The 24,320-nt window shown below is 45.2% G+C and overlaps 1 protein-coding gene across 14 annotated transcripts in view; it reads right to left on the bottom strand.

The window, feature by feature from the left end:
• Window positions 1–21,758, bottom strand: part of LOC142573299 (tRNA-queuosine alpha-mannosyltransferase) — a 308,316-nt gene extending 286,558 nt beyond the window's left edge. For 11 of the 14 annotated variants that reach the window (XM_075682952.1, XM_075682956.1, XM_075682953.1 and 8 more), the window contains exon 1: window positions 21,215–21,653. In XM_075682952.1, coding sequence (XP_075539067.1) covers window positions 21,215–21,567 — 353 coding nt within the window. In that variant the 5' untranslated portion in view covers window positions 21,568–21,653. The other 3 variants (XM_075682958.1, XM_075682942.1, XM_075682941.1) reach the window with 3 other exon arrangements.
• Between the last annotated feature and the right edge of the window lie 2,562 nt (window positions 21,759–24,320).

Genomic DNA, 24,320 nt, shown 5'->3' on the forward strand with positions numbered 1-24,320 from the left:
CAACATCAGCCCAGTTTTAGCTTGCAGCCATTAAAACAGTGCCACCTTACGTTGGTCGTAGTACATTTGAAAAGCGGGCTGTGTGCTCAGGAAATTGCTTTTTCTCAAATCCCACGTCACATGAACCCTGCCAGTACATGCAGCATTCCCCCCAAAATATATGCATAAGGAAACGGGACAATAGCGGACCTCATCATGCCCAGTATTTATTGTGCTACATTCCACATTGTTTTTCAAGTATGAAGCCAAATTGTCATGTGGTAGTGACGGTGAAGAAGGCAGCAAAACTTTGATTAAAGAAACTAGCGTTCTATTGGGCCAACTTGTGCCCTCAGAAGCAGGCTACACTCAAAGAACGATAGCAGCGAATACACTCAGCGATCGTCGAAAATCTGATGAGGGGGTCAAGCTCATCAGGTCAAGCACATCAGTCATCGAATATTCCAGAGCTGGGACCCGTATGCCTTCCACAAAGTTCTACATTATTCGCGTCGTGCACACATGCAATCAGATTACACAAGGTTCGGCCACAGACAGCGGATGGAACCATTGATAACATTCCAGAAACTTCAGATACATGCAGGCGCGTCCTGTGCTGTGCGATAATATTTGTTAGGCGGTGAAATGTGTCGCCCGATAAAGTCAAGTACGCGTGCCAATACCCCCCTCTTAAAAAGCATAGACCCGATGCTGCAAACAAACGAAATTAATAAAAGAATCGCTCGTAACAAAGAAAACAACAAAATAAGGAATTCGTCAGCGTCTGTAAGAGGCTTTAAGACACACCACGTGGACCACTTCAGATCGTGCACATTGCCTCTGTGAATGCGAAATGCCGTCTGGCACGACCTCATAGTCCAGTGCGCCAATACCTCGGATGACCTTGTAGGGTCCGAAATAGCGTCACAATAGTTTCTCACTCAGTCCTCGTCGGCGTATCGGGGTCCACACCCAAACACGGTCACCGGGCTGGTACTCGACAAAGCGTCGTCGGAGGTTGTACTGTCGGCTGTCCGGCTTCTTCGGCGCGCTGCAGACAGGTGGCGACGTCAAAATTCTCCTCATCTGTGACGTGCAGCAGCATGGTGTCTAGAGTCGTCATCGGGTTCCTGCTGTAAACCAGCTTAAACGGCATGATCTGTGTTGTTTCTTGCACCGCCATGTTGTAAGCGAAGGTTACGTACAGCAGGACGGTCCCAGGTCTGGTGTTCAACGTCGACGTATATTGCTAGCATGTCAGCAAGGGTTTTATTCAGGCACTCCGTAAGACCATTCGTCTATGGGTGGTAGGCAGTTGTCCTCCTGTGCTTTGTGTGACTGCACTGCAGAATGGCTTGAGTGAGCTCCGCTGTAAAGGCCGTTCCTCTGTCAGTGATGAGGACTTCTGGGGCACCATGTCACAGCACGATGCTTTCGACGAAAAATTTTGCCACTTCGGCTGCACTACCTTTCGGCAGAGCTTTAGTTTGAGCGAAGCGGGTGAGGTAATCCGTCACCACGATGATCCACTTATTTCCGGATGTTGACGTCGGAAACGGTCCTAACAAGTCCATCCCGATATGCTGAAACAGTCGGCAAGGAGGCTTGATCGGCTGTAGTAATCCCGTTGGCCTTGTGGGTGGTGTCTTGCGTCGCTGACAGTCTCAGCATGTCTTGACGTAACGGGCAACGTCGGCGGTTAGGCGCGGCCAATAATACCTTTCTTGTGTCCTCAATAGCGTCCGGGAGAAACCGAGGTGCCCGGCAGTCGGATCAACATGTAAGGCACGCAGTACTTCTGGACGCAGCGCCGACGGAACCACAAGAAGGTAGTTGGCGTGGACTGGTGCGAAGTTCTTCTTTATGAGCAGGTTGTTTTGTAATGAGAACGAAGACAATCCGCGATTAAATGCCCTAGGTACTACGTCGGTGTTCCCTTCCAAATACTCGACGAGGCCTTTTAGCTCCGGGTCTGCCCATTGCTGGTTAGCGAAGTCTTCCGCACTTATTATTCCAAGGAAGGTGCCGCCATTCTTGTCACCGTGTGGCGGCGGGTCAATGGGGGCACGTGATAGGCAATCGACATCAAAGCGTTTTCGTCCGGACTTGTAGGTCACAGTGATGTCGTATTCTTGTAGTCTGAGGCTCCACCACACCAGTCGTCATGAAGGATCCTTTAAATTCGCTAGCCAACAACGCGTGAATGTCGCTGACGACTTTTAATGGCCTGCCCTATAAATAAGGGCGAAATTTAGCCTAAACGATGGCGAGGCATTCCTTTTCAGTCGTAGAATAGTTGCCTTCCGTTTTTGACAGCGACCGGCTAGCGTAAGCTATCACCTCTTCGACTCAGTTTCTCCTCTGGACTAGAACGGCACCGAGGCCTAGGCTAATGGCGTCAGTATGGATTTCTGTACCGGTGTACTTGTCGAAGTGCGCAAGCACCGGTGACGACTGCATGCATCATTCAAGTTCTTCAAATGCGTCGGCCTGTGGCGTTTCCCACTTGAACTCAACATCACATTTAGTGAGACGTGTCAACGGCTCAGTGATGCGTGAAAAGTCCTTGACAAAGTGCCTGTAGTAGGCACACATGCCAAGGAATCTATGCACTGCCTTCTTGTTGATGGGTTGCGGGAACTGTGCAATTGCAGCTGTCTTTTGCGGGTCTGGGCGGACACCATATTTGCTGATTACGTGGCCTAGGAACAGAAGCTCATCGTAAGCAAAGCGGCACTTTTCCGGCTTCAGAGTGAGCCCTGATGACTTGATGGCCTCTAGTACTGTCGCAAGCTGCCTGAGGTGATCTTCAAATTTCCGGCGAAGACGACGACATCCTCCAAGTAAACGAGACAGGTCTGCCACTTCAATCCTGCTAAGACCGTGTCCATCACATGCTGGAACATTGCAAGCGCCGAGCACAGTCTGAATGGCATAACCTTGAAGTCGTAGAGCCCGTCTGGGGTGATGAAGGCGGTTTTTTCGCTATCTCTTTCGTCGACTTCTATTTGCCAATAGCCAGACTTGGTGATCTTGTTCAGACGACAATAATCAATGCAAAAACGTAGGGTTCCATCCTTTTTCCAGCAGAACTTTTTGTTGGGCTAGTTGGTGCATGTTACTGAAGTACTATAGCACCAAACAGACGACACAAGAAGAGACACGGACGAGTGCTTACTAAAAACTGATGCTTTATTGACATGGTTACGCGATACACAAACACCGCCGTAAGGGAGTACACCATAAAAACTAAATGATTAGGAATTTTTACCAAGTGCGGGCGGCGCAGCAACATGCTCAGTTCTAACTGAGGGCTTCTAAAAAGGACATCTCACTTTTATACAGATTTTTTGATGGTTTGCTCACGCATTCAAGGCCCTTCCTTTTAATGTGGAAGGCTTCCTTTAGCTCACGGGCAATGCTGTCTCGACTTCTGTCCAGAACGATGGTATCTCTTCGGCGAGGCTTGCACACGCACTCTTTGCAATGGATGGCCATATTGGAACCAGTTCCTTTTTACTGTGACCGTTCGTGTTCTTTTAGCCTTTTATTTAAACACCGCCCCGTTTGTCCAATGTAAACCTTTTTGCAAGAGAGCGGAATTTGATAAACTACCCCTTCCTTGCAACTGACAAGTGGATCGGTATGCTGGGTTCCGCAGGTCGCGCGTTCTGTTTTTTTGGTTGTTCACGCGGGCGCACAATGTAGCAAGTTTTGAAGGGGCTGAGAAAACAACCGGGACTTTGAATTTACTAGCGACCTTTTTCAGGTTGTGCGCTACCCGGTGAGAGTACGGTACAACTACAGGTCTTAATCTCCTGGTTTGTTCTTGCATGTTTTTTCTTGCTTTCCCTTTTATTTTCTGGAGCAGGCACCCTACTAGAGAACTTAGAACTGTCTCTGGAAACCCCGCCTCCTTTAGCCTTTCAATCTACTGAAGGAAGCTGCTTCGTATGGCATGCTTACACGATTTCCTGGCAGCCGATTCCAATGCCCCTGTGGCTATCGCTCTTTTTACGATCTTAGAGTGGGCTGACTCATAAGACAAGAGCTCTTTTTGCGCTCGGGGTTGGTACTTCCAGTGCACTTCAGCTCCCAGGCTGAGCTCGAGGTCTAAAAACTGTAGCTTATTGTTCTTTGGTAGTTCAAAGGTGTGTTTTAAACCATGGCTATATTTCATAAAAACATCTAGCATCTCTTTGACAGATTCTTGGTGGCCTGGTGGATCCCGTCTGTTTAACACAATTAGGAAATCATCTACATATCTAAATACTTTCAAAACCTTCTGTTTGTCAAACATGCTGTCCAAAACGCTATCAACGGCCGAAAGAAAAATGTTGCTTAAGATAGGGGCTACACACGACCCTATACAGATGCCCTTCTTCTGAACATAAACCCTATCATCAAACTGAACAAGCGTGGAACTAAGATAAAACTTCAGAAGCCTCACGAAATTTTCAACTGACATGCCCACAGAATTCTGAAACGGAATGGTGCCTTTCTTTTCAATACATGCCTGGACAGCTAAAAACAGTTCCTTGTGTGGGATAGAATAGAAAAGATCCTTAACATCAACCGAGAAAAAACCACCTACGGTACCACAGGACTGCAAAAATCCTACCGAATCATAGGAGTTCCTTGTTTCGAAAGGATCTTCTATGTTAAGTGAACTCAAATGCTCTAACAGAAACTGGCTAACATGACGTTGCCACGATTCCCTTTCGCTCACGATACACCGGAACGGAACTTCTTTGTGGGTCTTGGCGGTAAAAAACATGCCCAAAGTCTTATTTTTGCACTTACTTATGGCATTTGCTATTTTTCCAAGTTCCAGTTCCTTGCAGAGGGACACAGCCTGAGATTTCACCCTGGTCGGCTTGAGGCTTGACGTGGCGAAATTCTTTTCCACAGCTCGGCAGGCCTTCTCCTTGTAGATGCCTTGTGGGCCCACAACGAAGCCTCCTTCCTTGTCAGCCTGTAAAAGCAGCAGGCCATTGTCCTTGAAGAATGTGACAACTTCGTTAATCACGGATCGGTTGCTCGAAGATTTCTTCGAAACTGTTCTTGACAGAGCGTCTACTCCTTCCAATAGGCACCTTTCCTGGTCTTCAGGTGACGCCTTCTCGGCAACACGCCTATTCAAAGAAAGTAGCTCATGCGCTACAGTTTCAGGTTCGAAGCTGAACTTCGGTCCCTTCGCCAGCACGTTTTTTTACTTCCTCCTTGACTTTTACTTGTCCCAGGATTCTTATGGTACCACTGGCCTTCTTCTTGTCTGGCGGTTTGGGGGTGTTGTTTAGCAAATGTCGCCACTAGAATTCCACCGTTTGAGCCGCAAGCTTCCTGCGTTCCCGGAATTTCTTCTCGGCAACCCACTTAGGATAATTGATGCGACATGTCACGCGTAAATAGTCAAAAAAGAGCCGCACTTGCCTCCACAATTCCGAACGTACAATCTTACACACCCGCTTTGTGTGCCCGTAGGAAGGCTGAATGGCCCCGAAGAGGGCGGAAATTTCACCAGAAATCAGTCCCTTCTTGAGGCAAAAGGAGATGTGTCTGGCGCGGCATGAAGACCATGTGATGTGGGTGACGAGGGCCGCCATATTTGACGTAGAGGAGGATACACATATTGAATGGCCCACTGTACAAGATATTCAAGCAGAACTTTTTGTTGGGCTAGTTGGTGCATGTTACTGAAGTACTATAGCGCCAAACAGATGACACAAGAAGAGACACGGATGAGCTCTTACTAACAACTGATGCTTTATTGAAGGAAACACACAATATATATGCGCAAATCTGGTGGCGCAACTCGCGCATTGTCAAACATCACATGGTAACCAGGCAAAAGGCGATAGAACGATTGTGAAGGTGACATTCGTGAAGATGACACGTGGTGTACAGGGCCAAATGACTATAAATGATAATGGTTACGCGATACACAAACATCGCCGTAAGGGAGTACACCATAAAAACTAAACGAACTAAACTTCAGCTCACGGGCAATGCTGTCTCGACTTCTGTCCAGAACGGTGGTATCTCTTCGGCGAGGCTTGCACACGCACTCTTTGCAATGGATGGCCATATTGGAACCAGTTCCTTTTTACTGTGACCGTTCGTGTTCCTTTAGCCTTTCATTTAAACACCGCCCCGTTTGTCCAATGTAAACCTTTTTGCAAGAGAGCGGAATTTGATAAACTACCCCTTCCTTGCAACTGACAAGTGGATCGGTATGCTGTGTTCCGCAGGTCGCGTGTTCTGTTTTTTGGTTGTTAACGCGGGCGCACAATTTAGCAAGTTTTGACGGGGCTGAGAAAACAACCGGGACTTTGAATTTACTCGCGACCTTTTTCAGGTTGTGAGCTATGCGGTGAGAGTACGGTACAACTACAGGTCTTAATCTCCTGGTTTGTTCTTGCATGTTTTTTCTTGCTTTCCCTTTTATTTTCTGGAGCAGGCACTCTACTACAGAACTTAGAACTGTCTGTGGAAACCCCGCCTCCTTAAGCCTTTCAATCTGCTGAAGGAAGCTGCTTCGTATGGCATGCTTACACGATTTCCTAGCAGCCGATTCCGATGCCCCTGTGGCTATCGCTCTTTTACGATCTTAGAGGGGGTAGTAATGGTGAAGAAGGCAGCAATACTTTGATTAAAGAAACTAGCGTTTTACTGGGCGAACTTGTGCCCTCAAAAGCAGGCAGCTCAAACAACGATAGCGGCGAATACACTCGGCGATTGTAGAAAATCTGATGAGCAGGTCAAGCGCATCGACTTTTATACATCAGTCGTCGAATGTTCCAGAGTAATCGCTGGGACCCCCACATGCCACAAAGTTCTACATTATTCGCGTCGCGCACACATGCAATCAGATTACACAAGGTTCGGTCACAGACAACGGATGGAATTATCAATAACATTCCAGAAACTTCCGATACATGCAGGTGCGTCCTGCCCTGTGTGCTAATATTTGTTAGGCGGTGAAACGTGTCACCCGATAAAGGCAAGTCATCATCATCATCAGCCTGGTTATGCCCACTACAAGGCAAAGGCCTCTCCCATACTTCTCCAACTACTCCAGTAATGTGCTAATTGTGTCATGTACTACTGTAATTGTGGCCATGTTGTCCCTGCAAACTTCTTAATCTTATCCGCCCACCTAACTTTCTGCTGCCCCCTGCTATGCTTCCCTTCCCTTGGAATCTAGTCCGTAGCCTTTAATGACCATCAGTTATCTTACCTCCTGATGACATGTCCTGCCCACACCCCATTTCTTTTTCTTGATTTCAACTAAGATGTAATTAACTCGAGTTTGTTCCCTCACCCAATCTGCGCTTTTCTTATCCCTTAACGTCACACCTATCATTCTTCCTTCCATAGCTCGTTGCACCGTCCTCAATTTAAGTACTAGAACCCTTTTCGTAAGCCTCCAGGTTTCTGCCACATACGTGAGTACTGGTAAGACACAGCTGTTATGTACTTTTCTCTTGAGGGATAATGGCAACCTGCTGTTCATGATCTGAGAATGCCTGCCAAACGCACCCCAGCCCATTCTTATTCTTCTGATTATTTCAATCTCATGATCCGGATCCGCGGTCACTACCTGTCCTAAGTAGATGTATTCCCTTACCACTTCTAGTGCCTCGCTACCTATCGTAAACTGCTGTTCTCTTCTGAGACTGTTGAACATTACTTCAGTTTTCTGCAGATTAATTTTTAGACCCACCCTTCTGCTTTGCCTTTCCAGGTTAGTGAGCATGCATTGCAGTTGGTCCCCTGAGTTACTAGGCAAGGCAATATCATCAGCGAATCGCAATTTACTTAGGCATTCTCCATTAACTCTTATCCCCAATTCTTCCCAATCCAGTTCTCTGAATACCTCCTGTAAACACGCTGTGAATATCATGGGAGAGATATGCCTTTCTCTATTGGGATTTTGTTGCTTTCTTTATGGAGGACTATGGTGGCTATGGAGCCGCTATAGATATCTTTCAGTATTTTTACATACGGCTCGTCTACACCCTGATTCCGTAACGCTCCCATGAATGCTGAGGTTTTGAGTGAATCAAACGCTTTCTCGTAATCAATGAAAGCTATATATAAGGGTTGGTCATATTCCGCACATTTCTCTATCACCTGATTGACAGTGTGAACATGGTCTATTGTTAAGTAGCCTTTACGGAATCCTGCCTGGTCCTTAGGTTGACGGAAGTCAAAGGTGTTCCTGATTCTATTTGCGATTACCTTAGTAAATACTCTGTAGGCAATGGATAGTAAGCTGACCGGTCTACAATTTTTCAAGTCTTTGGCGTCCCCTTTCTTATGGATTCGGATTATGTTAGCGTTCTTTCAAGATTCCGGTCCGCTCGAAGTCATGAGGCATTGCGAATACAGGGTGGCCAGTTTTTCTAGAACAATCTGCCCACCATCCTTCAACAAATCTGCTGTTACCTGATCCTCCCCAGCGGCCTTCCCCCTTTGCATAACTCCCAAGGCTTTCTTTACTTCTTCCGGCGTTACTCGTGGGATTTCGAATTACTCTAGACTATTCTCTCTTCCATTATCGTCGTGGGTGCCACTGGTACTGTATAAATCTCTATAGAACTCCTCAGGCACTTGAACGATCTCATCCATATTAGTAATGATCTTGCCGGCTTTGTCTCTTAACGCATACATCTGATTCTTGCGAATTCCTAGTTTCTTCTTCAATGTTTTTAGGCTTCCTCTGTGCTTGAGAGCATGTTAAATTTTATCCATATTATACTTCCTTATGTCAGCTGTCTTACGCTTGTTGAGACAAGTACACATGTCAATATGCCGAGGTTAAATTCAGACATGTTTGCAATATACTGTGCCTTATTTTAGCTAGAGAAGGTTTTCTTTAAAAGGGCTCTGCACCCTAAATTATGTATCTCATTTTCCTTCTATGTTTGCTAATTATAGGACTTGGCAATGCCTCCTGTGCCAGAAAAAGCACTGAAATGTAAGCTTTTGATATTTTAATTTGCTCCTGAAGTCAGTTTCTGTGCAGGCTGCAGCATGAACAATTTTTGGCAGCTGACGTGGCGCAATGTGTCACACATACAATGGCCAGCTTAAAATAAGTTTTATGCATTGTATATGTGCAATACAATTTAATTTCACTTGCAGCTGGTACTAGATGCCCTGTCCAATAGTCCACACTCAAAATATAATGCAAACACAAGCATTTGCACATAGGAAGTACGTATAGTTAGTGTGTACACTTCATTTTGTATATTTTTGATAAGCACATGATGGATATTTATAAAATTTACTGTGCATGAGAGGTCCCAATCGCAGACGCCCTAATTAGATGGCGCCACCATATCCAGTGACTTTCGAGGTTGAATGCAATCGTACATCTTGCCTGAATAGCATCTCGTCGTCTCTGCTTGCTGGTGACTCGTTCTGGATGTGGTTATTGTAATCGTGGTAACGATGCCATCAAATAGGCTACTGCAGCTGCGGCCTATGGTGGGAAGACCACAACGCGAAGAAAGCTTCCGGTTTGGGAATGTAAGCTTCACTTCACATCACTTCAAGGCCCCCGTGGTTGGGGGTGTTACATAAGGGGTGGGTTACATGTATAAATCATATAATAAACAAAGAAAACACATAATGAACATAAATTATTCGCTGTTAAATACAGTAGCTATACAATTCAGAAATTCAGATGTACAGGTGATTGTGGCGATGTCGTGTGGAAGGCCTTTCCAGTCCAGGGCTGAGCGTGGAAAGAATGAAGATGCGAATGTAGCAGTGCGCGTACGAAGCCTTGTTTCAATTACAAGTTATCGATGAGTGAAGTATGAAAGTTCATGTCTCTGTCTGTCGTCTGCTTTTACTTTCAATTTGCTAGTTATATAACTTTTGTTTGGCAGCATCTATTTTCATAATTCTTTTTGCATTCACCTCGGGATAAGATAAGGTACACAAGGGTATAAAATGGTCACAGGACCCTTTATAGGTCATCGTGAAAGTGCAATTTAATCTGTTCAAACAGGTTATCTGAGGAGGCACCCATAACTTGCACGCCAAATCACAATGTCCAGATACCTATAATTGAAAAGATTCAACAATTCACTTCTTGTTCACTTTACATTACATATTGAAACAGCGAAATTTAGCAATTCAGAAGTCATGCCATGCTTAGCAGTGACTGTGAGACTAACACCAATTTTGATATCTGCATCTGCAAAATGTGCCACGAACTTAATCGGCATTCCTGCCAACAGTATCACAAGGACCTCCCTCTAAGAGTTTGGAACAATAACTGCAACACCAATGCATGTTTTTCCACGTTTTGGGTATGGATATTTCTAAAGTGTTGCAATACCCCAGAGGAGGCAAAAAATCCCACAACATCCCAGAAAGACTTATACGTCCCAATAGAGGCGTCCAGTGGACTTCCAAACGGCATCCTAATCAGCAAGATCTGAAAAACGCTCCATCACAGACATGATTCGGATGTGGAATCAGCAGGCAAAATATTTTCTACATGTGTGCATCAGGAAAAAGTGTGCGACATGGCTGTGTGTCTGCTTCCCAGATAAGCACTCTCTTAATTTACTCAATATTTTAGGTTATCTTAACAGGGACATCCTGTAGATGTCACACCTTGGCCTTTTTATAGCCCACACATTACTAGTTGGTGTTCTGGATGTTCGAGAAAAAGGAACAGGTTTTCTGATATGTTCAAATTATCACCCAAAACTATAACATCTCAAGCTCATGCATGCACATTATCTGATCACATTGAGAACTTTAGTTGGCTAACATCCTCCCAGCTGTGCCAGGTCCTAAGGACTGCACACAATGTGTCTGCACGTGAGGCACTGCATGCTACACACTGCACGTGAAGTAGCCTAGCAGCATTCACAGCATCTGTAGCACACGTGTGCTGCAAACCCTCGTGGTGGAGCAGCTTTTCTTGCACTACTGGCGTTCCACCATTACATATTCCTAAACAAAATTGTAACATTGTTATTTATTGCTGTAGTTAAATTAAAATTTTCACAGTTGCTTTGCATGGCACCTTACCAGCTTGGAAAGCCACAGGGTAGCATAAACAAATAATTGATTAATAACAACCAGACTAAGTTCTACGGAGGGATACGACACTCTAATAATGTTCCAATGACAACTAAAGGTAAAACCCAACAGAGACATCCATAGGAGCTCTTTCAGGGTTTCACTTGGGAGCTTTTCATGGTTATTTTGGTACATCGTTAGGATGTCCCCAATATACAAACGTATTGGATGTCCTAGGATGCCTCTTTGACATCTGGGTAGTAATGTCAGCTAGGATTCTAGCTAGGCAGATACAACTTCACTATGTCTCAGTTTCAATTTCAAAATTTTAACAATTTTAACAACAAGTGTTTGTTAGTGCATATTTTAATGACCTACATAGAACATAATGTCCAATTCATATTGTTACGGTGAAGGGAACGAAGAAGTTGAATTAGACTAGACGAAGACGAAGTCTGGCAGTTGCCTGAACGCCATATGCGCCAATTGTAAATATACATTATACACTCGTGGGCCTGCTTTCTTCCTGCAACACTTTGGTGGAAGGTGCGGGGTACAATCACGGAACTTCGCAGCGGACGTCATCTACCTGCCGCCACAATGGCAAATGAAGCGATACAAGCGACGCCTCAGCAGCCCGTGCCAACGGTCATCCTCACTCATCCGCGGGACCCAGGGACATTTTGTGGCACGGACAACGCCGACGTCGAGGACTGGCTTACGATGTACGAACGAGTGTGCGACAACAACAGGTGGGATTCAACAGTGATGCTAGCAAACGTGATATTTTATCTAAGAGGAACTGCGAGGCAATGGTACGACACACATGAAGCTGACCTAACGAGCTGAAATGTCTGCAAAGAAAAAATGCAAGACCAGTTTGGCGGACCTGTCGGTCGTCAGCTGGCAGCAAGAAAAGAACTTGCGTGTCGCGCTCAGACGTCCATAGAATCCTATGTCATCTACGTACAGGATGTGCTGGCCCTCTGTCGCAAGGCTGATAACAACATGACCGAGGCAGACAAGATTGGTCACATACTGAAAGGTATTGCAAGACGATGCCTTCAATCTCCTGATGTGTAAAGATGGTGCCACTGTGGATGCAATTTTAAAGGAGTGCCAGTGCTTCGAACAAGCGAAGGGCCGCCGCGTCGCTCAAACTTCTGACCAATTGCCCAATACCGCCGTGACATCTTCTTGCGAAGACCCGCCGCGCTTCGTTCAGCCCACAGGACTGGAAGATATCATGTGCATCGTTCACCGTGAGCTTGAGGCCATGGCTCTGGCTCCAGTTCGTTCTGACTGTCAGGAAAGCGTGCCCACTATCTCCCTTATACAAGCGGTCATTCGGGAGGAAATAGCAAGTTTGGGCATTCCATCTTTCCGCTCGGTCCGCCATACAAACACCTACCAGATTTCTCCGGCTGCCTGCTCCCAGACGCAAAGCTTTCCACCCCTCTGTCGCAACCCAGCTGACTGGCGCACAGCGAATGATAAACCTATATGTTTTAATTGTTCCGGTATTGGACACATCGCCCGTCATTGCTGCAACCATTGGTCGTCACCTCGGTTGTCGTCTCCGAGTCACTACCGCCAAGTACCAGACAATCGTACTTTCTAGCCCTATACGCCGACTAGGAACATCAACGCCGACAAAGCTCCACCAAGATCCAGCCGCTCCCCGTCTCCGCAAGGTCGTAGGTCCCATTCGCCTCTCATTCACCGCTCTTCGTCCCCTTCTGCAACTGGTCGCTTCGCTCCGGGAAGCTAGGCGGTGCAGCTCCCGGAGTTGAAGCTGCAACTCCGACCCGGCCCACAAATCCTCTGTTGACCCTGCCTACATGTGGAAACCTACTGGACATTGAAGTTGATGGCGTTCCTGTTAGATCTCTCGTTGATACAGGAGCACAGCTTTCAGTTATGAGTGCTGCTCTCCACCGACGGCTCAAAAAGGTTCTGACACCCACCGTACCGTGCACTGTGCGAGTCGCCAACGGGAGTACTTCACCTGTCCTTGGAATGTGCACAGCACGTGTGACCATTGGGGGCCGTTATACCGTTGTTCTATTTACCGTCCTTGAACACTGTCCACACGATCTAATTCTCGGCCTCGACTTCCTTTCGAAACACTCTGCCCAAATTGACTGCTCCGCAGGTGTTGTACAGTTGGATCTGCCGCTTCCTGCCGACGCAACAACTTGTGCTTCACACCGCTTATGTTCTGCTGAGTTTGCAAGGCTGTCTCCACAGGTGGCTATAAATGTCCTCCTGACACCCTGTCCTCTCCTACCTGATGGCGAGTACGTCGCGTCGCCGCTTACTGACGTGGTTTTGTCATGCAGTATTGCCCTACCGAGCACCTTAATCTGGATCCGCGAAAACTGCGCTCGCGTGCCCTTCCTCAATTTTGAATTTTCGTTGCATGTGCTGCCACACGTTATCGCCATAGCACATATCACTCCTTTGGAAGAATTTGAGATTTCTTCTTTGACCTCTGAATCCTTCCTCAGTACCAACGGACCTTTGTCACCCACTCTTCCATACTCGACGCCTGCGTACAATGTTTCTAAGATGATCGCCCCTGACCTTCCTTCCGAGCAAACAACAGCTCTACGTCACCTCCTGTCATCTTTTTGGGACATCTTTGATTTGGACGACCGTACACTTGGCCAGACATCTATTGTCACGCATTGCATCAACACTGGTGATGCCAGCCCCATTCATAGGCGGCCATATCGTGTCTCTGCAACAGAAAGGGCCATCATACAGAAAGAAGTAGACAGGATGATGGACAAGGACATCATCAGATTTTTCTCTGCTAAAGTGGAGATTTTCAAGTGCTCCTTAGTTTGGCACTGCAGCAAACGTTTGTTTCGCCAGTTGCAGATAAATATTTCATTTAAATGGGAACATCCCCACCTTGTCATTTATTTGATGAGAGGTGTTCACAGCACTGCAGGCAGTACGACCACAAGTCATACTTCACATGCTAATGTGAAAGTAACTTGGGCTTACCGAAATCAAAACACACCGCCACATCAGCAGTTCCGTGTGTCGGTCATTGCGGCATCGCAGCCAGTGGTTTCTCAAGTCTCCAAGTTTTTTTCTTTCCTCGATGTCGTAGCAAAAGGCTTCCCTAGATTAAATTTTTTTTTCCTAAACAAGGTTTATAATACCTAGATATACGAAAATGTCCCTAGGATTCGGAGCACTGCCCCTCGCAGACCAGGATCACTGAAACCTACTGCACACTCATTTACCTTCCCAATGACCTTCCATCTATATGCTCCCTCCTAGTTCTTTTCTTCCTTCCAGGCTCTACAAAACTATAAGTGCTGAGGTTGGGGTCAGCATGGATGGTTGGGTGGATAGACATTATGAGCATCCTATTTGAAACGGGTTGTACTACCAAGCTATTGTTCTTATTTGCCAGTCCTAACTATGTTAAAAAAATTTTAAAACATGCACACACAGAAAGAATTCCCAGCATCGAACATTATTTTATACCTCCACTGTTTGTGGTTTTTCTACTTTTCTGCCACCAAACCTCCAATCACTTCTTACTGATTTCTATTGCGGGCATGTTTGCTTTTCCCCTGCTATCTATGAACCAAAGGGATTTGAGGAGGCAAGAGGCGCCTAAACCGAGAGCTGGGTAGATATCTTCACATTCTAATTTCAACTTGATTAATGTCAACGTTCGTAGCCTGGCAAACAAGACAGTCGAATTTGAACGTCTTCTTTTGCAGTACAAGCCAGATGTTGTTGTCACAGAAACTTGGCTACGCCCCGAAATAAAAGAGTGTGAATGAATCCCCCCGGGTTATATCATGATCCGCAAGGACCGCGGAACGCATGGTGGAGGTGTGGCAGTTGTTTGTAAAGAAGACATTGAGCTGATCGTTCTGGATGACTGCCCTAATACTGAAAGTATTTGGTGCAGAACAAAGTTTCTAGGTGTTCCTATTATTATTGCAGCTGTCTATCGACCTCCAGGTGCTCCTCTTTCATTTTTACAATGCCTTCAAGATTATATGTGCAACAATGTTCCTCTTAACACCCGTGTCATTATTGCAGGAGATTTCAATTTACCGGGAATTGATTGGGCTGATCTTGCAGTAGGTACTACAGATGTTGCACATTGTGAAGCTTTGTTAAACCTGACTTTCAGTTACGACCTCACGCAAATAGTTCCTGAAAGTACTAGAGTTACACAGACCTTGGAATCCTTACTTGATCTTGTGCTTATTTCAAGCAATGTACCAGATTGTAGTGTTTCCGTCAAAGACAGAATTTCTGATCATAAACTGGTTTTGCTTTGTGTAAAGGAAGCCCTCCCGATGAAGAATTCAAAGAGGCCAACTATATGTATAAGAGATTATAGCAACGCCGACGATGTTAGCATCTTGGACTGTCTTGAAATGTCACTGTACTCGTTCGATGGGGTGACTGACGTCAACATCTTGTGCAATAGGTTTAAGAATACGGTGATCTACTGTCTGGAAAAGTTCGTGCCAAAACGAATCAAGGCAGTAAAGAAGCGCAATCCTTGGATTAACCACAATATAATACAGCTTAAACGAAGAATAAGACGCTGAAGTAGGAATAAAGAGAGGAACAAAATGGAAATTTCGCAGCTTTCCCAAACTCTTAAGCACATGCTCGCAACGGCAAAGGAACACTTTTACTCGCAGACGCTACCCAATTTCATGAGAGATTCACCACAGCGATTTTGGCGTCATCCTGCCCCGTCGCACGAACAAATACAATATGTCTGTATTGATGGCAACATAATTAGCGACTGTGCTCAAATTGCTCAAAAATATAATGAATATTTTCATTCTATGTTCGCTCCACCGGAGCCATCTTCCACTGACCTTGATGAGAATCGCACCGAGGGTATGTTGCCTATGCCAGATATCGTTTTCTCTGAAGAGGGGATATATGCACTACTCCTTAACATAGACACAAAAAATTCATCCGGTCCTGATGGCATCCCAAGTGAATTTTTAAAACGATATGCGGAATAGATATCTAAGTATCTCTGTATCATTTTTAAGGTGTCCCTAGAGCAGCACAAATTGACATCCGACTGGCTGACAGCTAGCGTTGTCCCCATCTATAAATCCGGCAACAGACACAGCATCGAAAATCATAGGCCCATTTCAATTACCTCTACATGCTGCAAGATCATGGAGCATGTAATATCAAAAAGCTTGTTCAATTACTTGGAAAATGCTAATATCCTTCTTCCTAACCAACATGGTTTTAGGCAAAAATTGTCAACGGTTACCCAACTCACCGAAACCATACACAATTTTTCAAGCGTACTTAATGAGAAAGGTCAGTTAGATGCTGTTTGCCTCGATTTCTCAAAAGCGTTCGACCACGTTCCACACCCTGAACTTCTTGATAAACTGCTTAGTCTCGGCGTTAACATTGACATTGTGAAATGGATTGAATCATATTTAGTAAGAACACAGTTTGTGGAAGTGAATGGTGCGACATCAGGAGTGTTGCCTGTAACGTCAGGAGTCCCTCAGGGATCGGTGCTGGGCCCTGTCCTTTTTCTCAGTTATGTAAATGACGTTGTAGACCAGATTAACTCCGTTATCAAAGTTCGACTTTTTGCAGACGACTGCTTAATGTATACCGCAGTATCCAGCCACAATGATCAGATCGTCCTAAATTCCGCATTAAAATGAATTAGTGACTGGTGTAATAAGTGGAAAATGAAAATAAACTACAGCAAGACTAAGTATATAAGGGTAACCAAGAAGATAAAGAATATACACTCCTTCGATTATGAGATAGATGGTAAGGTCATAAGCCGCAAAAATCACATTAAGTATCTCGGAATTACCATATCGAGTGACCTCAACTGGAAAGCACACATAAACAACATATGCTCATCAGCTGAAAAAAAGCTCTGGTACTTGAGGCGAAAGTTGAAACTTGCTCCTCAACAAAGTAAATTAGCTGCATATTTAACGCTTGTTCATCTTACATTAGAGTACGCAAGAGTCGTGTGGGATCCGTTTAAAAAAAAACCTGGTAGATAGAATTGAAAAACTTCAAAGAAGAGCGGCAAGATTCATCTTGTCAAAATATTGTTCAACCGACCCCGTAACTGAAATGCTCAGGAAGATCAACCTACCTCCACTTTCAGAACACAGAAGGATAGCTAGACTAAAATTTCTTTATCTGATTCACCATAACTAGTTTAACCTTAATACACAGCAGTATATAAAATGGCGTCTGTCTCGAACAGTATGAAGCAGCAACCTAGAGCAATTTCAACCCATTTCAGCACGAATAGATGCACATTAGTACTCTTTTTCTCCAGAACAATAGAGGAATGGAACGCGCTACCACCTGAATTACTAACAGTAGACAATCTAAATAAATTTGAAACCACACTAACAAAATTCTTTACTTCGGCTATAAGTACATAGCAGCTACTTTAATAATGGTACTTTGTCTTACTTATGTTCCTGGTTGTAACACACATGATTAATCCCGCGGCTGTGGTACATCTAATACCACCCTATTGCAATTTGTTTTTGCTGCTTCTTGATTTTGCATTGTGCCTCTGCCTGTGTATATGCCTTATTTGGCCTGTGCTAGACTGTGGCAGCACTGCTATCTTGCATTGTTTGTCTTGCAAACACCCTATAACGGCCTTCGGCCAACAGTATTGTTGAATAAAAAAAAAATTTGCCATCAAGTACTGTTTCTACTCCTGACTTCAAGCAAACAACCACATTTCCAAATGTGAGTCCCGGAAACATTACTTTTCCACATACCCTGGTACACCTAGTACCTATTGTATCACCACAGCGCTCTGTGTTTCGTTATGGCCGCATTTCTGTTTCCCTTTGCTGTTACTGTTTTTTCCTGCGTTTCTGATATCTACTGCCTTCGTTTATTCATATACCAAAGTATTTGTATTGTTTTACCTGAGGTATTTACTGGCCCTGTAGTGACACTACCTGTTCACTGTTTTCATTGAATACCAGAAAATCTTATATTTCAATGCTAAATTTTAATTTCAGAATAGTGGCTAATCAGGCTTGTTGGTACAAACACACAGTTTAGCAAACAGCACAAAAAATGGGACACACAAAAGAAGCACACGACAGTGAAAACAGCATATGTTTTCGCTCTTGCTTCTATGCCTACATATAACACGCTCACCCAATAAACATATTTGTTGGAAGTCAGTGCCTCTGTCATGTGCCCCTTTTCGGTGTCCCATTTCTTGTGCTTTTTACTAAACTATTTAAAAATGTTATTCCTAAATTCTCACATTCCTGTCCACAGATATTAGCAAGACATTGCATATCACTTTGCTTGTTAGCAAGCAACACATTGGCATCTGCAAAAAGAAAACTGGGAGCTACCGCTCTACTATTGTGCCCGCTTGTTTGTATGAGAGACTAAACCCAATATTGATTCCTGCTAGCGCCCTCTCCATCCTTACCACATATATCATTAACAGCAGCGGGGATAAATGGCACCCCTGTCTCAGTTCCTTGGTGACATCAACTTTCGCCTCGCTCCTCATGCCTTCCTGTTGAGCACAAATGGTATTTTCTAGGTAAATCTCCCTCAAAAGCTGTTACAGTCATCGCCTATAAACTTCCCAATTCCAGAATGTCCCACAAAATGTTATGGTCTCAGTGTCATACGCTCTGGTATTGTCTAAAAAACCCACATGTAATGGTCTTTTTTCTTTTCTGGATATTTCTGTACATTGAGCAAGAACAACTAAGTTATCATCCAGATGTCCGATTCTGAAGCCATTTTGAAGCTCTGCCAATATGCCATTATCTTCTGCCCATGTTTGCAGCTTTAATTGCCTGCACTGCTATGTAATGGTCAACAATCTTGTCAACATACTAAACATATTACTGATGAAATGGTCAACGGTCAATATTAGTGAATTCAATCTTACGTTTACGTTACCTTTATAAATTAAATCCATTCTACTTTGTCGCCAACTGTCGAGTATTCGCCTATCTTGTAAGCTTTTCTTTCTACTGCTTTCAACAGAGCCTCCTTACTTTTTGGTCCTAGTCCATTAGCCAGCCTAATGGAAACCGTGTATAACCCTGTGGCTGTGCGCTTAGGAATTTTCTCCTCAGTTTTCTTCCAGTTGGAACTTCCTCAGCACCAGCTCCTTTTCCATCTGGTTATAGTTCATGCTTTCTTTTTCTCAGAAACCACATCGCCATTGCCTTGAAATGATTCGGCTGTTATTTTTCGGATGTAATTTAATGCCGCGTCCCCTTCAAGTTCGTTTCCACCTTCGTCTAGGATATGTTTGTATTCCAGACTTCCTGCCAAATAAGATCATGCGGTTCCGAGATATTGAAGGTGCGGCCTTCTTTTTCTAACGTATTTCAGACAACCAACATTCACTTCCACCTTTAACCTTTGCTGGCAGTGCTTGAGCCGAAGAATTTTTTTCTCCTGACATTATATCAAGCAATGGATGGATGTATGATGGATGTATGATGGATGCATGAGGCTTAACCCTTTGAATCGGGCGGCGGCAGCACGCTCCATCTAGCCTTGAATGATGCTATATGCATGCATACCTATGTATTCATTCCTTTACTTTTGCATTGATATTATCCACCAATCAGATAGCGTCCGTTTAGTTATTTCTACCTGTTCAAAATCTATTTTACCTTCATTGTCCTTAAAATCAAAGCTTTGAATAGTTCCCCGTCATGTTCAACTGCAGGGTGAAGTCATTTACAAGAAAGTATCAAGTGCTAAGCTGTTTCCTCCTCCACTCCACATGCCCCACACAACAAGTTATCTCCTAGTAGTATCTGGCTCAGTATGTTTTAGTCCGCAGTACACCTGTCCTGGCCTCAAACAACAATGAGCTTCCCTTAGAGTTATCGTAAATATTTTCTTTGGCTATTTCTTGCTTAAACATCCTGTATGTCTCTAATGCTGATTTGGTTTGCACCTTTGTTCTCCACATACCCCTCTCTGTCTCCTTAACCCTTTTCGGCAGATGATTCCTTTCCTACTCCCCCCCCCCCCCCCCCCCTGCAGCCCAAGTATTTGCTTGACAATTTTCTAGTTTGCTTCCTCCACCTTGTGTCAACATTCCTCATGTATAAGTAACTGAAAACCTTCCTAACCCACCACATTTGCCCCATGTTTCTCAATCGCTCCTCAAATGCTATCTTGCTACTAGCCTCTCTGCCCTCGAAAGAAGACCATGCCAGATCCCCCTGCACCCCAAGATTTGGCATCTTGCCATGTGCTCCCAGAGCGAGCCTACCCACACCACAATGCCTAGTTTTCAACTGTGCCCAGGTCTCTGCTCTCATACATACAACTGCGTTGGCAAAAGTCAGGCACGGAACCATTACCACCTTCCATATCCCTCGTACTATACCTTGCACCTATTGTAGTTCCACAGTGCCCTACTCTTCATAATCGCTGCACTTCTGTTACCTTTAGTTGTTACATATTTTTCATACTCTATCAGATACTCAATTCTATTATTTATCCACACCCCAAGATACTTGTACCTTTCGACTATCTCAAGCGTGGCCTCCTGTATCTCATAGAACTGAGCAGCCAGCGCGTGTCTGTGGTATTTGTTTCCTTGTGCCCTCGTCTTTTTCGCGCTGTTTCACCTCAGTTCTAAGTATGAACCAACTAGCCCTCATCAAGATCTTACTACTCCTGTACCTCATGCTCGCCGCAAATGTTTTCATTAAAAATCATGACTGCTGATTTTTCTTCGCTAAACTTCAAGCCTAATCTTTCTCCTTCTGTACCACATATGTTCATCAATCCCTGCAGATCTTCTGTATTGTCAGCCATTATTACAATATCATCCGCATACATCAGTCCTGGTAATGAATGTTCAATCAATTTTTCTTGTTTGAAAAATGATAGGTTGAAGCCGAGTCCGCTTTGCTGTATTTTGGCCTCTAATCCTTGTAGGTACAGCATAAACAACAGAGATGACAATGGACACTCCTGCCTAGGCCATCGCCGAATCATTACAGGCTCCGAAAACTGCTTTACCCATTGTATTTTCCCATTGGTTACCCTGTTACCCAGCAGATGGATGGATGGATGGAAGTTATGAGCGTCCCCTTTGGAACGGGGCAAGTCGTTTACAAGAAACAGCGTGCATTCTCACCACGACGCCACCTGATTGTAGCCGTACTGGTAATCACGCTGGTTCTCTTTCTGCAATGGATAGGCGAGCTGGTTCTCGTGCATGTAGAGCAATTTGCGCAGCGGCAAGAGGTCTGGCCGCAAGCCCAGCAGCTCGGCAAGGTTGAGCGTGCCGCTGGCCATAAGCACGCGGTAGCCACTTGACGGTTCGATGCGTTCGGCTAGCCACAGGGCTGCCGTGCGTGCGCGCCAGTGCCACTTGTTGGCTGGCAGCGTGACCAAACGGCATCCCTCCGGTCCCAACTCCACGCTTAACAGATCCATCAGCTGGCGGTGCGAGCCACCATAGAACGGCTCCAGCAACAATACCGACATGGCCAACGACGTTTCACAATAGCACCATACAATAAAGACAGCACGACTGCACCACAGAATAAAGAACCAACATTAGAGAAGAGAAACTGTACCTTCCACAGTGGTATGAAAATAAGCAGCGGCAGCGCGTTGAACTTAGTGGGGCGGACGCCAGATGGCGTTGCACGACCAGGAAGCTGGTTTGGTGTTATCATGCGGACGACATTGTGTTGCTCGCAAACAAGCAAAGTGATTTGCAATGTCTGGCTAATATCTGTGGACAGGAAGGCAACAATTTAGGTTTGAAATTTAGTGTTTGAAAATCAGGTGTTATTGTATTCAATGAAAACAGTGAACAGACAGTGGAGATACAGGGCCAAGAAATACCTCGGGTAACAGAATATAAATACCTTGGTATGTGGATAAACGAAGGCAACGGATATATGGAAACACAGGAAAAAACCATAACAGTCAAGGGGAAGAGAAATGCAGCCATAATGAAGCACAGAGCGCTATGGGGATACAATAGGTACGAGGTCCTCCGAGGTATGTGGAAAGGGGTAATGGTTCCAGGACTTACTTTTGGAAATGCGGTTGTTTGCTTTAAATCAGGGGTACAATCAGGACTCGACGGGAACCAAAGGTCAGTGGGTCGCCTCGCATTGGGCGCTCACGGGAAGACTACAAATGAAGCAGTGCAAGGGGATATGGGCTGGACTAGTTTTGAAGTGAGGGAAGCTCGCAGTAAAATTGAGTATGAAGAACGGCTGAGGAATATGGAGGAAAGTAAATGGGCTGGGGGAGTGTTCAGGTATCTGTACAGGCAAAACATTGATTCACAGTGGAGGAAAAGAACTAGGAAGCTTACCAGCAAGTATGCGGCCTGTGGGGTGGGCAACACAGCAACAAAGAAGGTCAAGCGGAAAGTCAGAGAGGCTGAATTAATCTCATGGGTGGCGGCAATGGAAAAGAAACCTGCCATGAGTAACTACTTAAGGGGAAAAAACGAAATTAGGAGAGAAACCATTTATGATAACTCAAAGGGAAGCTCATTACTTTTCGAAGCGAGATCGGGATGCCTTAGAACACGCACCTATAAAGCGAGATATAAGAAGGAAGAAGAAGCATGTGCTTGCTGCGGTAAAGCTAGGGAAACGATGGAGCATATTTTATTAGAATGTGAAGACGTCTATCCAGCGGTCGATTTAGGCACCACTGGCCTCCTTGAAGCCCTTGGGTTCAGCGGGAGCAGTGGTAAAGCAAACAGGTCCGCAATAGACATCAGTAAGAGGCGATTGGAGGATTGGTGGAAGAAAAGTAGGGAAACGACAAAAGACGGAGACGTACAAAAGCACAGTTCGCAATAGGGTATCAGAAAATTTGGACGTGGGAGTTCATAGTGTTTTTTTTTTTCATTGGTTAACCTAGGTAAGATATTAAGTAGCATAGTAGCAAGAGCTTGGTGGCGCAAGCCACCGCCCCGTTCCAAAGGGGACGCTCATAACATCCATCCATCCATCCAGCGGCAAAACTGATTGATCCATATTTACTCAAATTTTATGAGACTATTTGAGCGTGAGCAAAGTAAGGTGCGAGCCAAGAAAACAAGGCAAGGGATACGAAAACACAAGATCTGGTGGGATGAACAAGTTAAGAAGGCCAGAAAGAAACGTCAGGAAGCCTCCAGGGGACACAGGTATTCCAAAAGTGAGGGAGAACCTGAAGCAGAAGTAGAGAGAAAATGGGTAAACTACATAAAATGCAGAAGGGAAGCATCCTATTTGATCAACGAGAAAATCAAGACAAAAGGGTCCCAGTGGCTGTCAGAAGTAAGCAATAATAAAGATAAACAGGCAGCTAAGAAATTCTGGCAAGATCTGAATTCCTTGAGTAATGGGCGTCTGGCGCTGCGTGCGTCTATTTGTCGTACAAAAATCCCTCACGTGACCTGATCCTAGGTGCCTAGGGACAGCATCGTTTAGGGATTTTTGAGAAGCGCGATGCTGGCGCCGAGCGACGCCGTGGCGTGTTCGTCCTCGGCGTGATCGTTCTCTGGACCCCGCGTTATTCAACATTGCTCATGTCATTGTACGTGCCTTGCTTGTGTGTTGGTTGTAGGTTCTGCGTTACTTGGCGGAAAGCCGCGAGTAGTGGTGGTGCGGCAGTGCGGCTTTCGCCTCGGTGAGCTCTGGCAGTAGAGAATCTGCGTTGTGTGACCCGTGCTTGCTTGACAATTGAAATGTCGAGGTGGCCTAGCGCATCGGCAGCGAAGTTCTGCGAACCGCGATGTGGCGTCGCCGTGTCCGACTTTGCTTAACGGACATCGAGGGATGTGCTGCTCGCTACAAGTCATGTAAATGCGACTGCGTCGACCGCCCACTGTTCAGTGCTGAATGTGTGTTAGGTGTGCTGTGCTTGAAACGAGTGGTTCAGCCGTGCAGCGGGGGGTGGTGGAGGAGCAGAGTGGCTTAGGGTCTCCATTTGCACGTTCACAGATATGTGCTCCCGTTTTGGTCTCATTAGCGGCTGTCGCGGAATTATGCTAACGATGCTAACACACAGCATGTTCACGTTTTTCCGTGCTATATGCCATTTGCATGACGACCGAGTTGAAAACAAGGCATATGTATCTGTTGTTTTCGTTTGTGTGTTGTAAATTACTTCCTGTTGTGGAAGTTCTGGAAGTCTTATTACGCAAGGAGTACGAACGTAAACATATAAACATATTTCTGTGTGTGTGAAATTATGAATTACCCAGAATAGCCTTTACGACT

This window comes from Dermacentor variabilis, chromosome 2, assembly GCF_050947875.1.
Source record: "Dermacentor variabilis isolate Ectoservices chromosome 2, ASM5094787v1, whole genome shotgun sequence".
Taxonomy (NCBI): Eukaryota; Metazoa; Arthropoda; class Arachnida; order Ixodida; family Ixodidae; genus Dermacentor; species Dermacentor variabilis.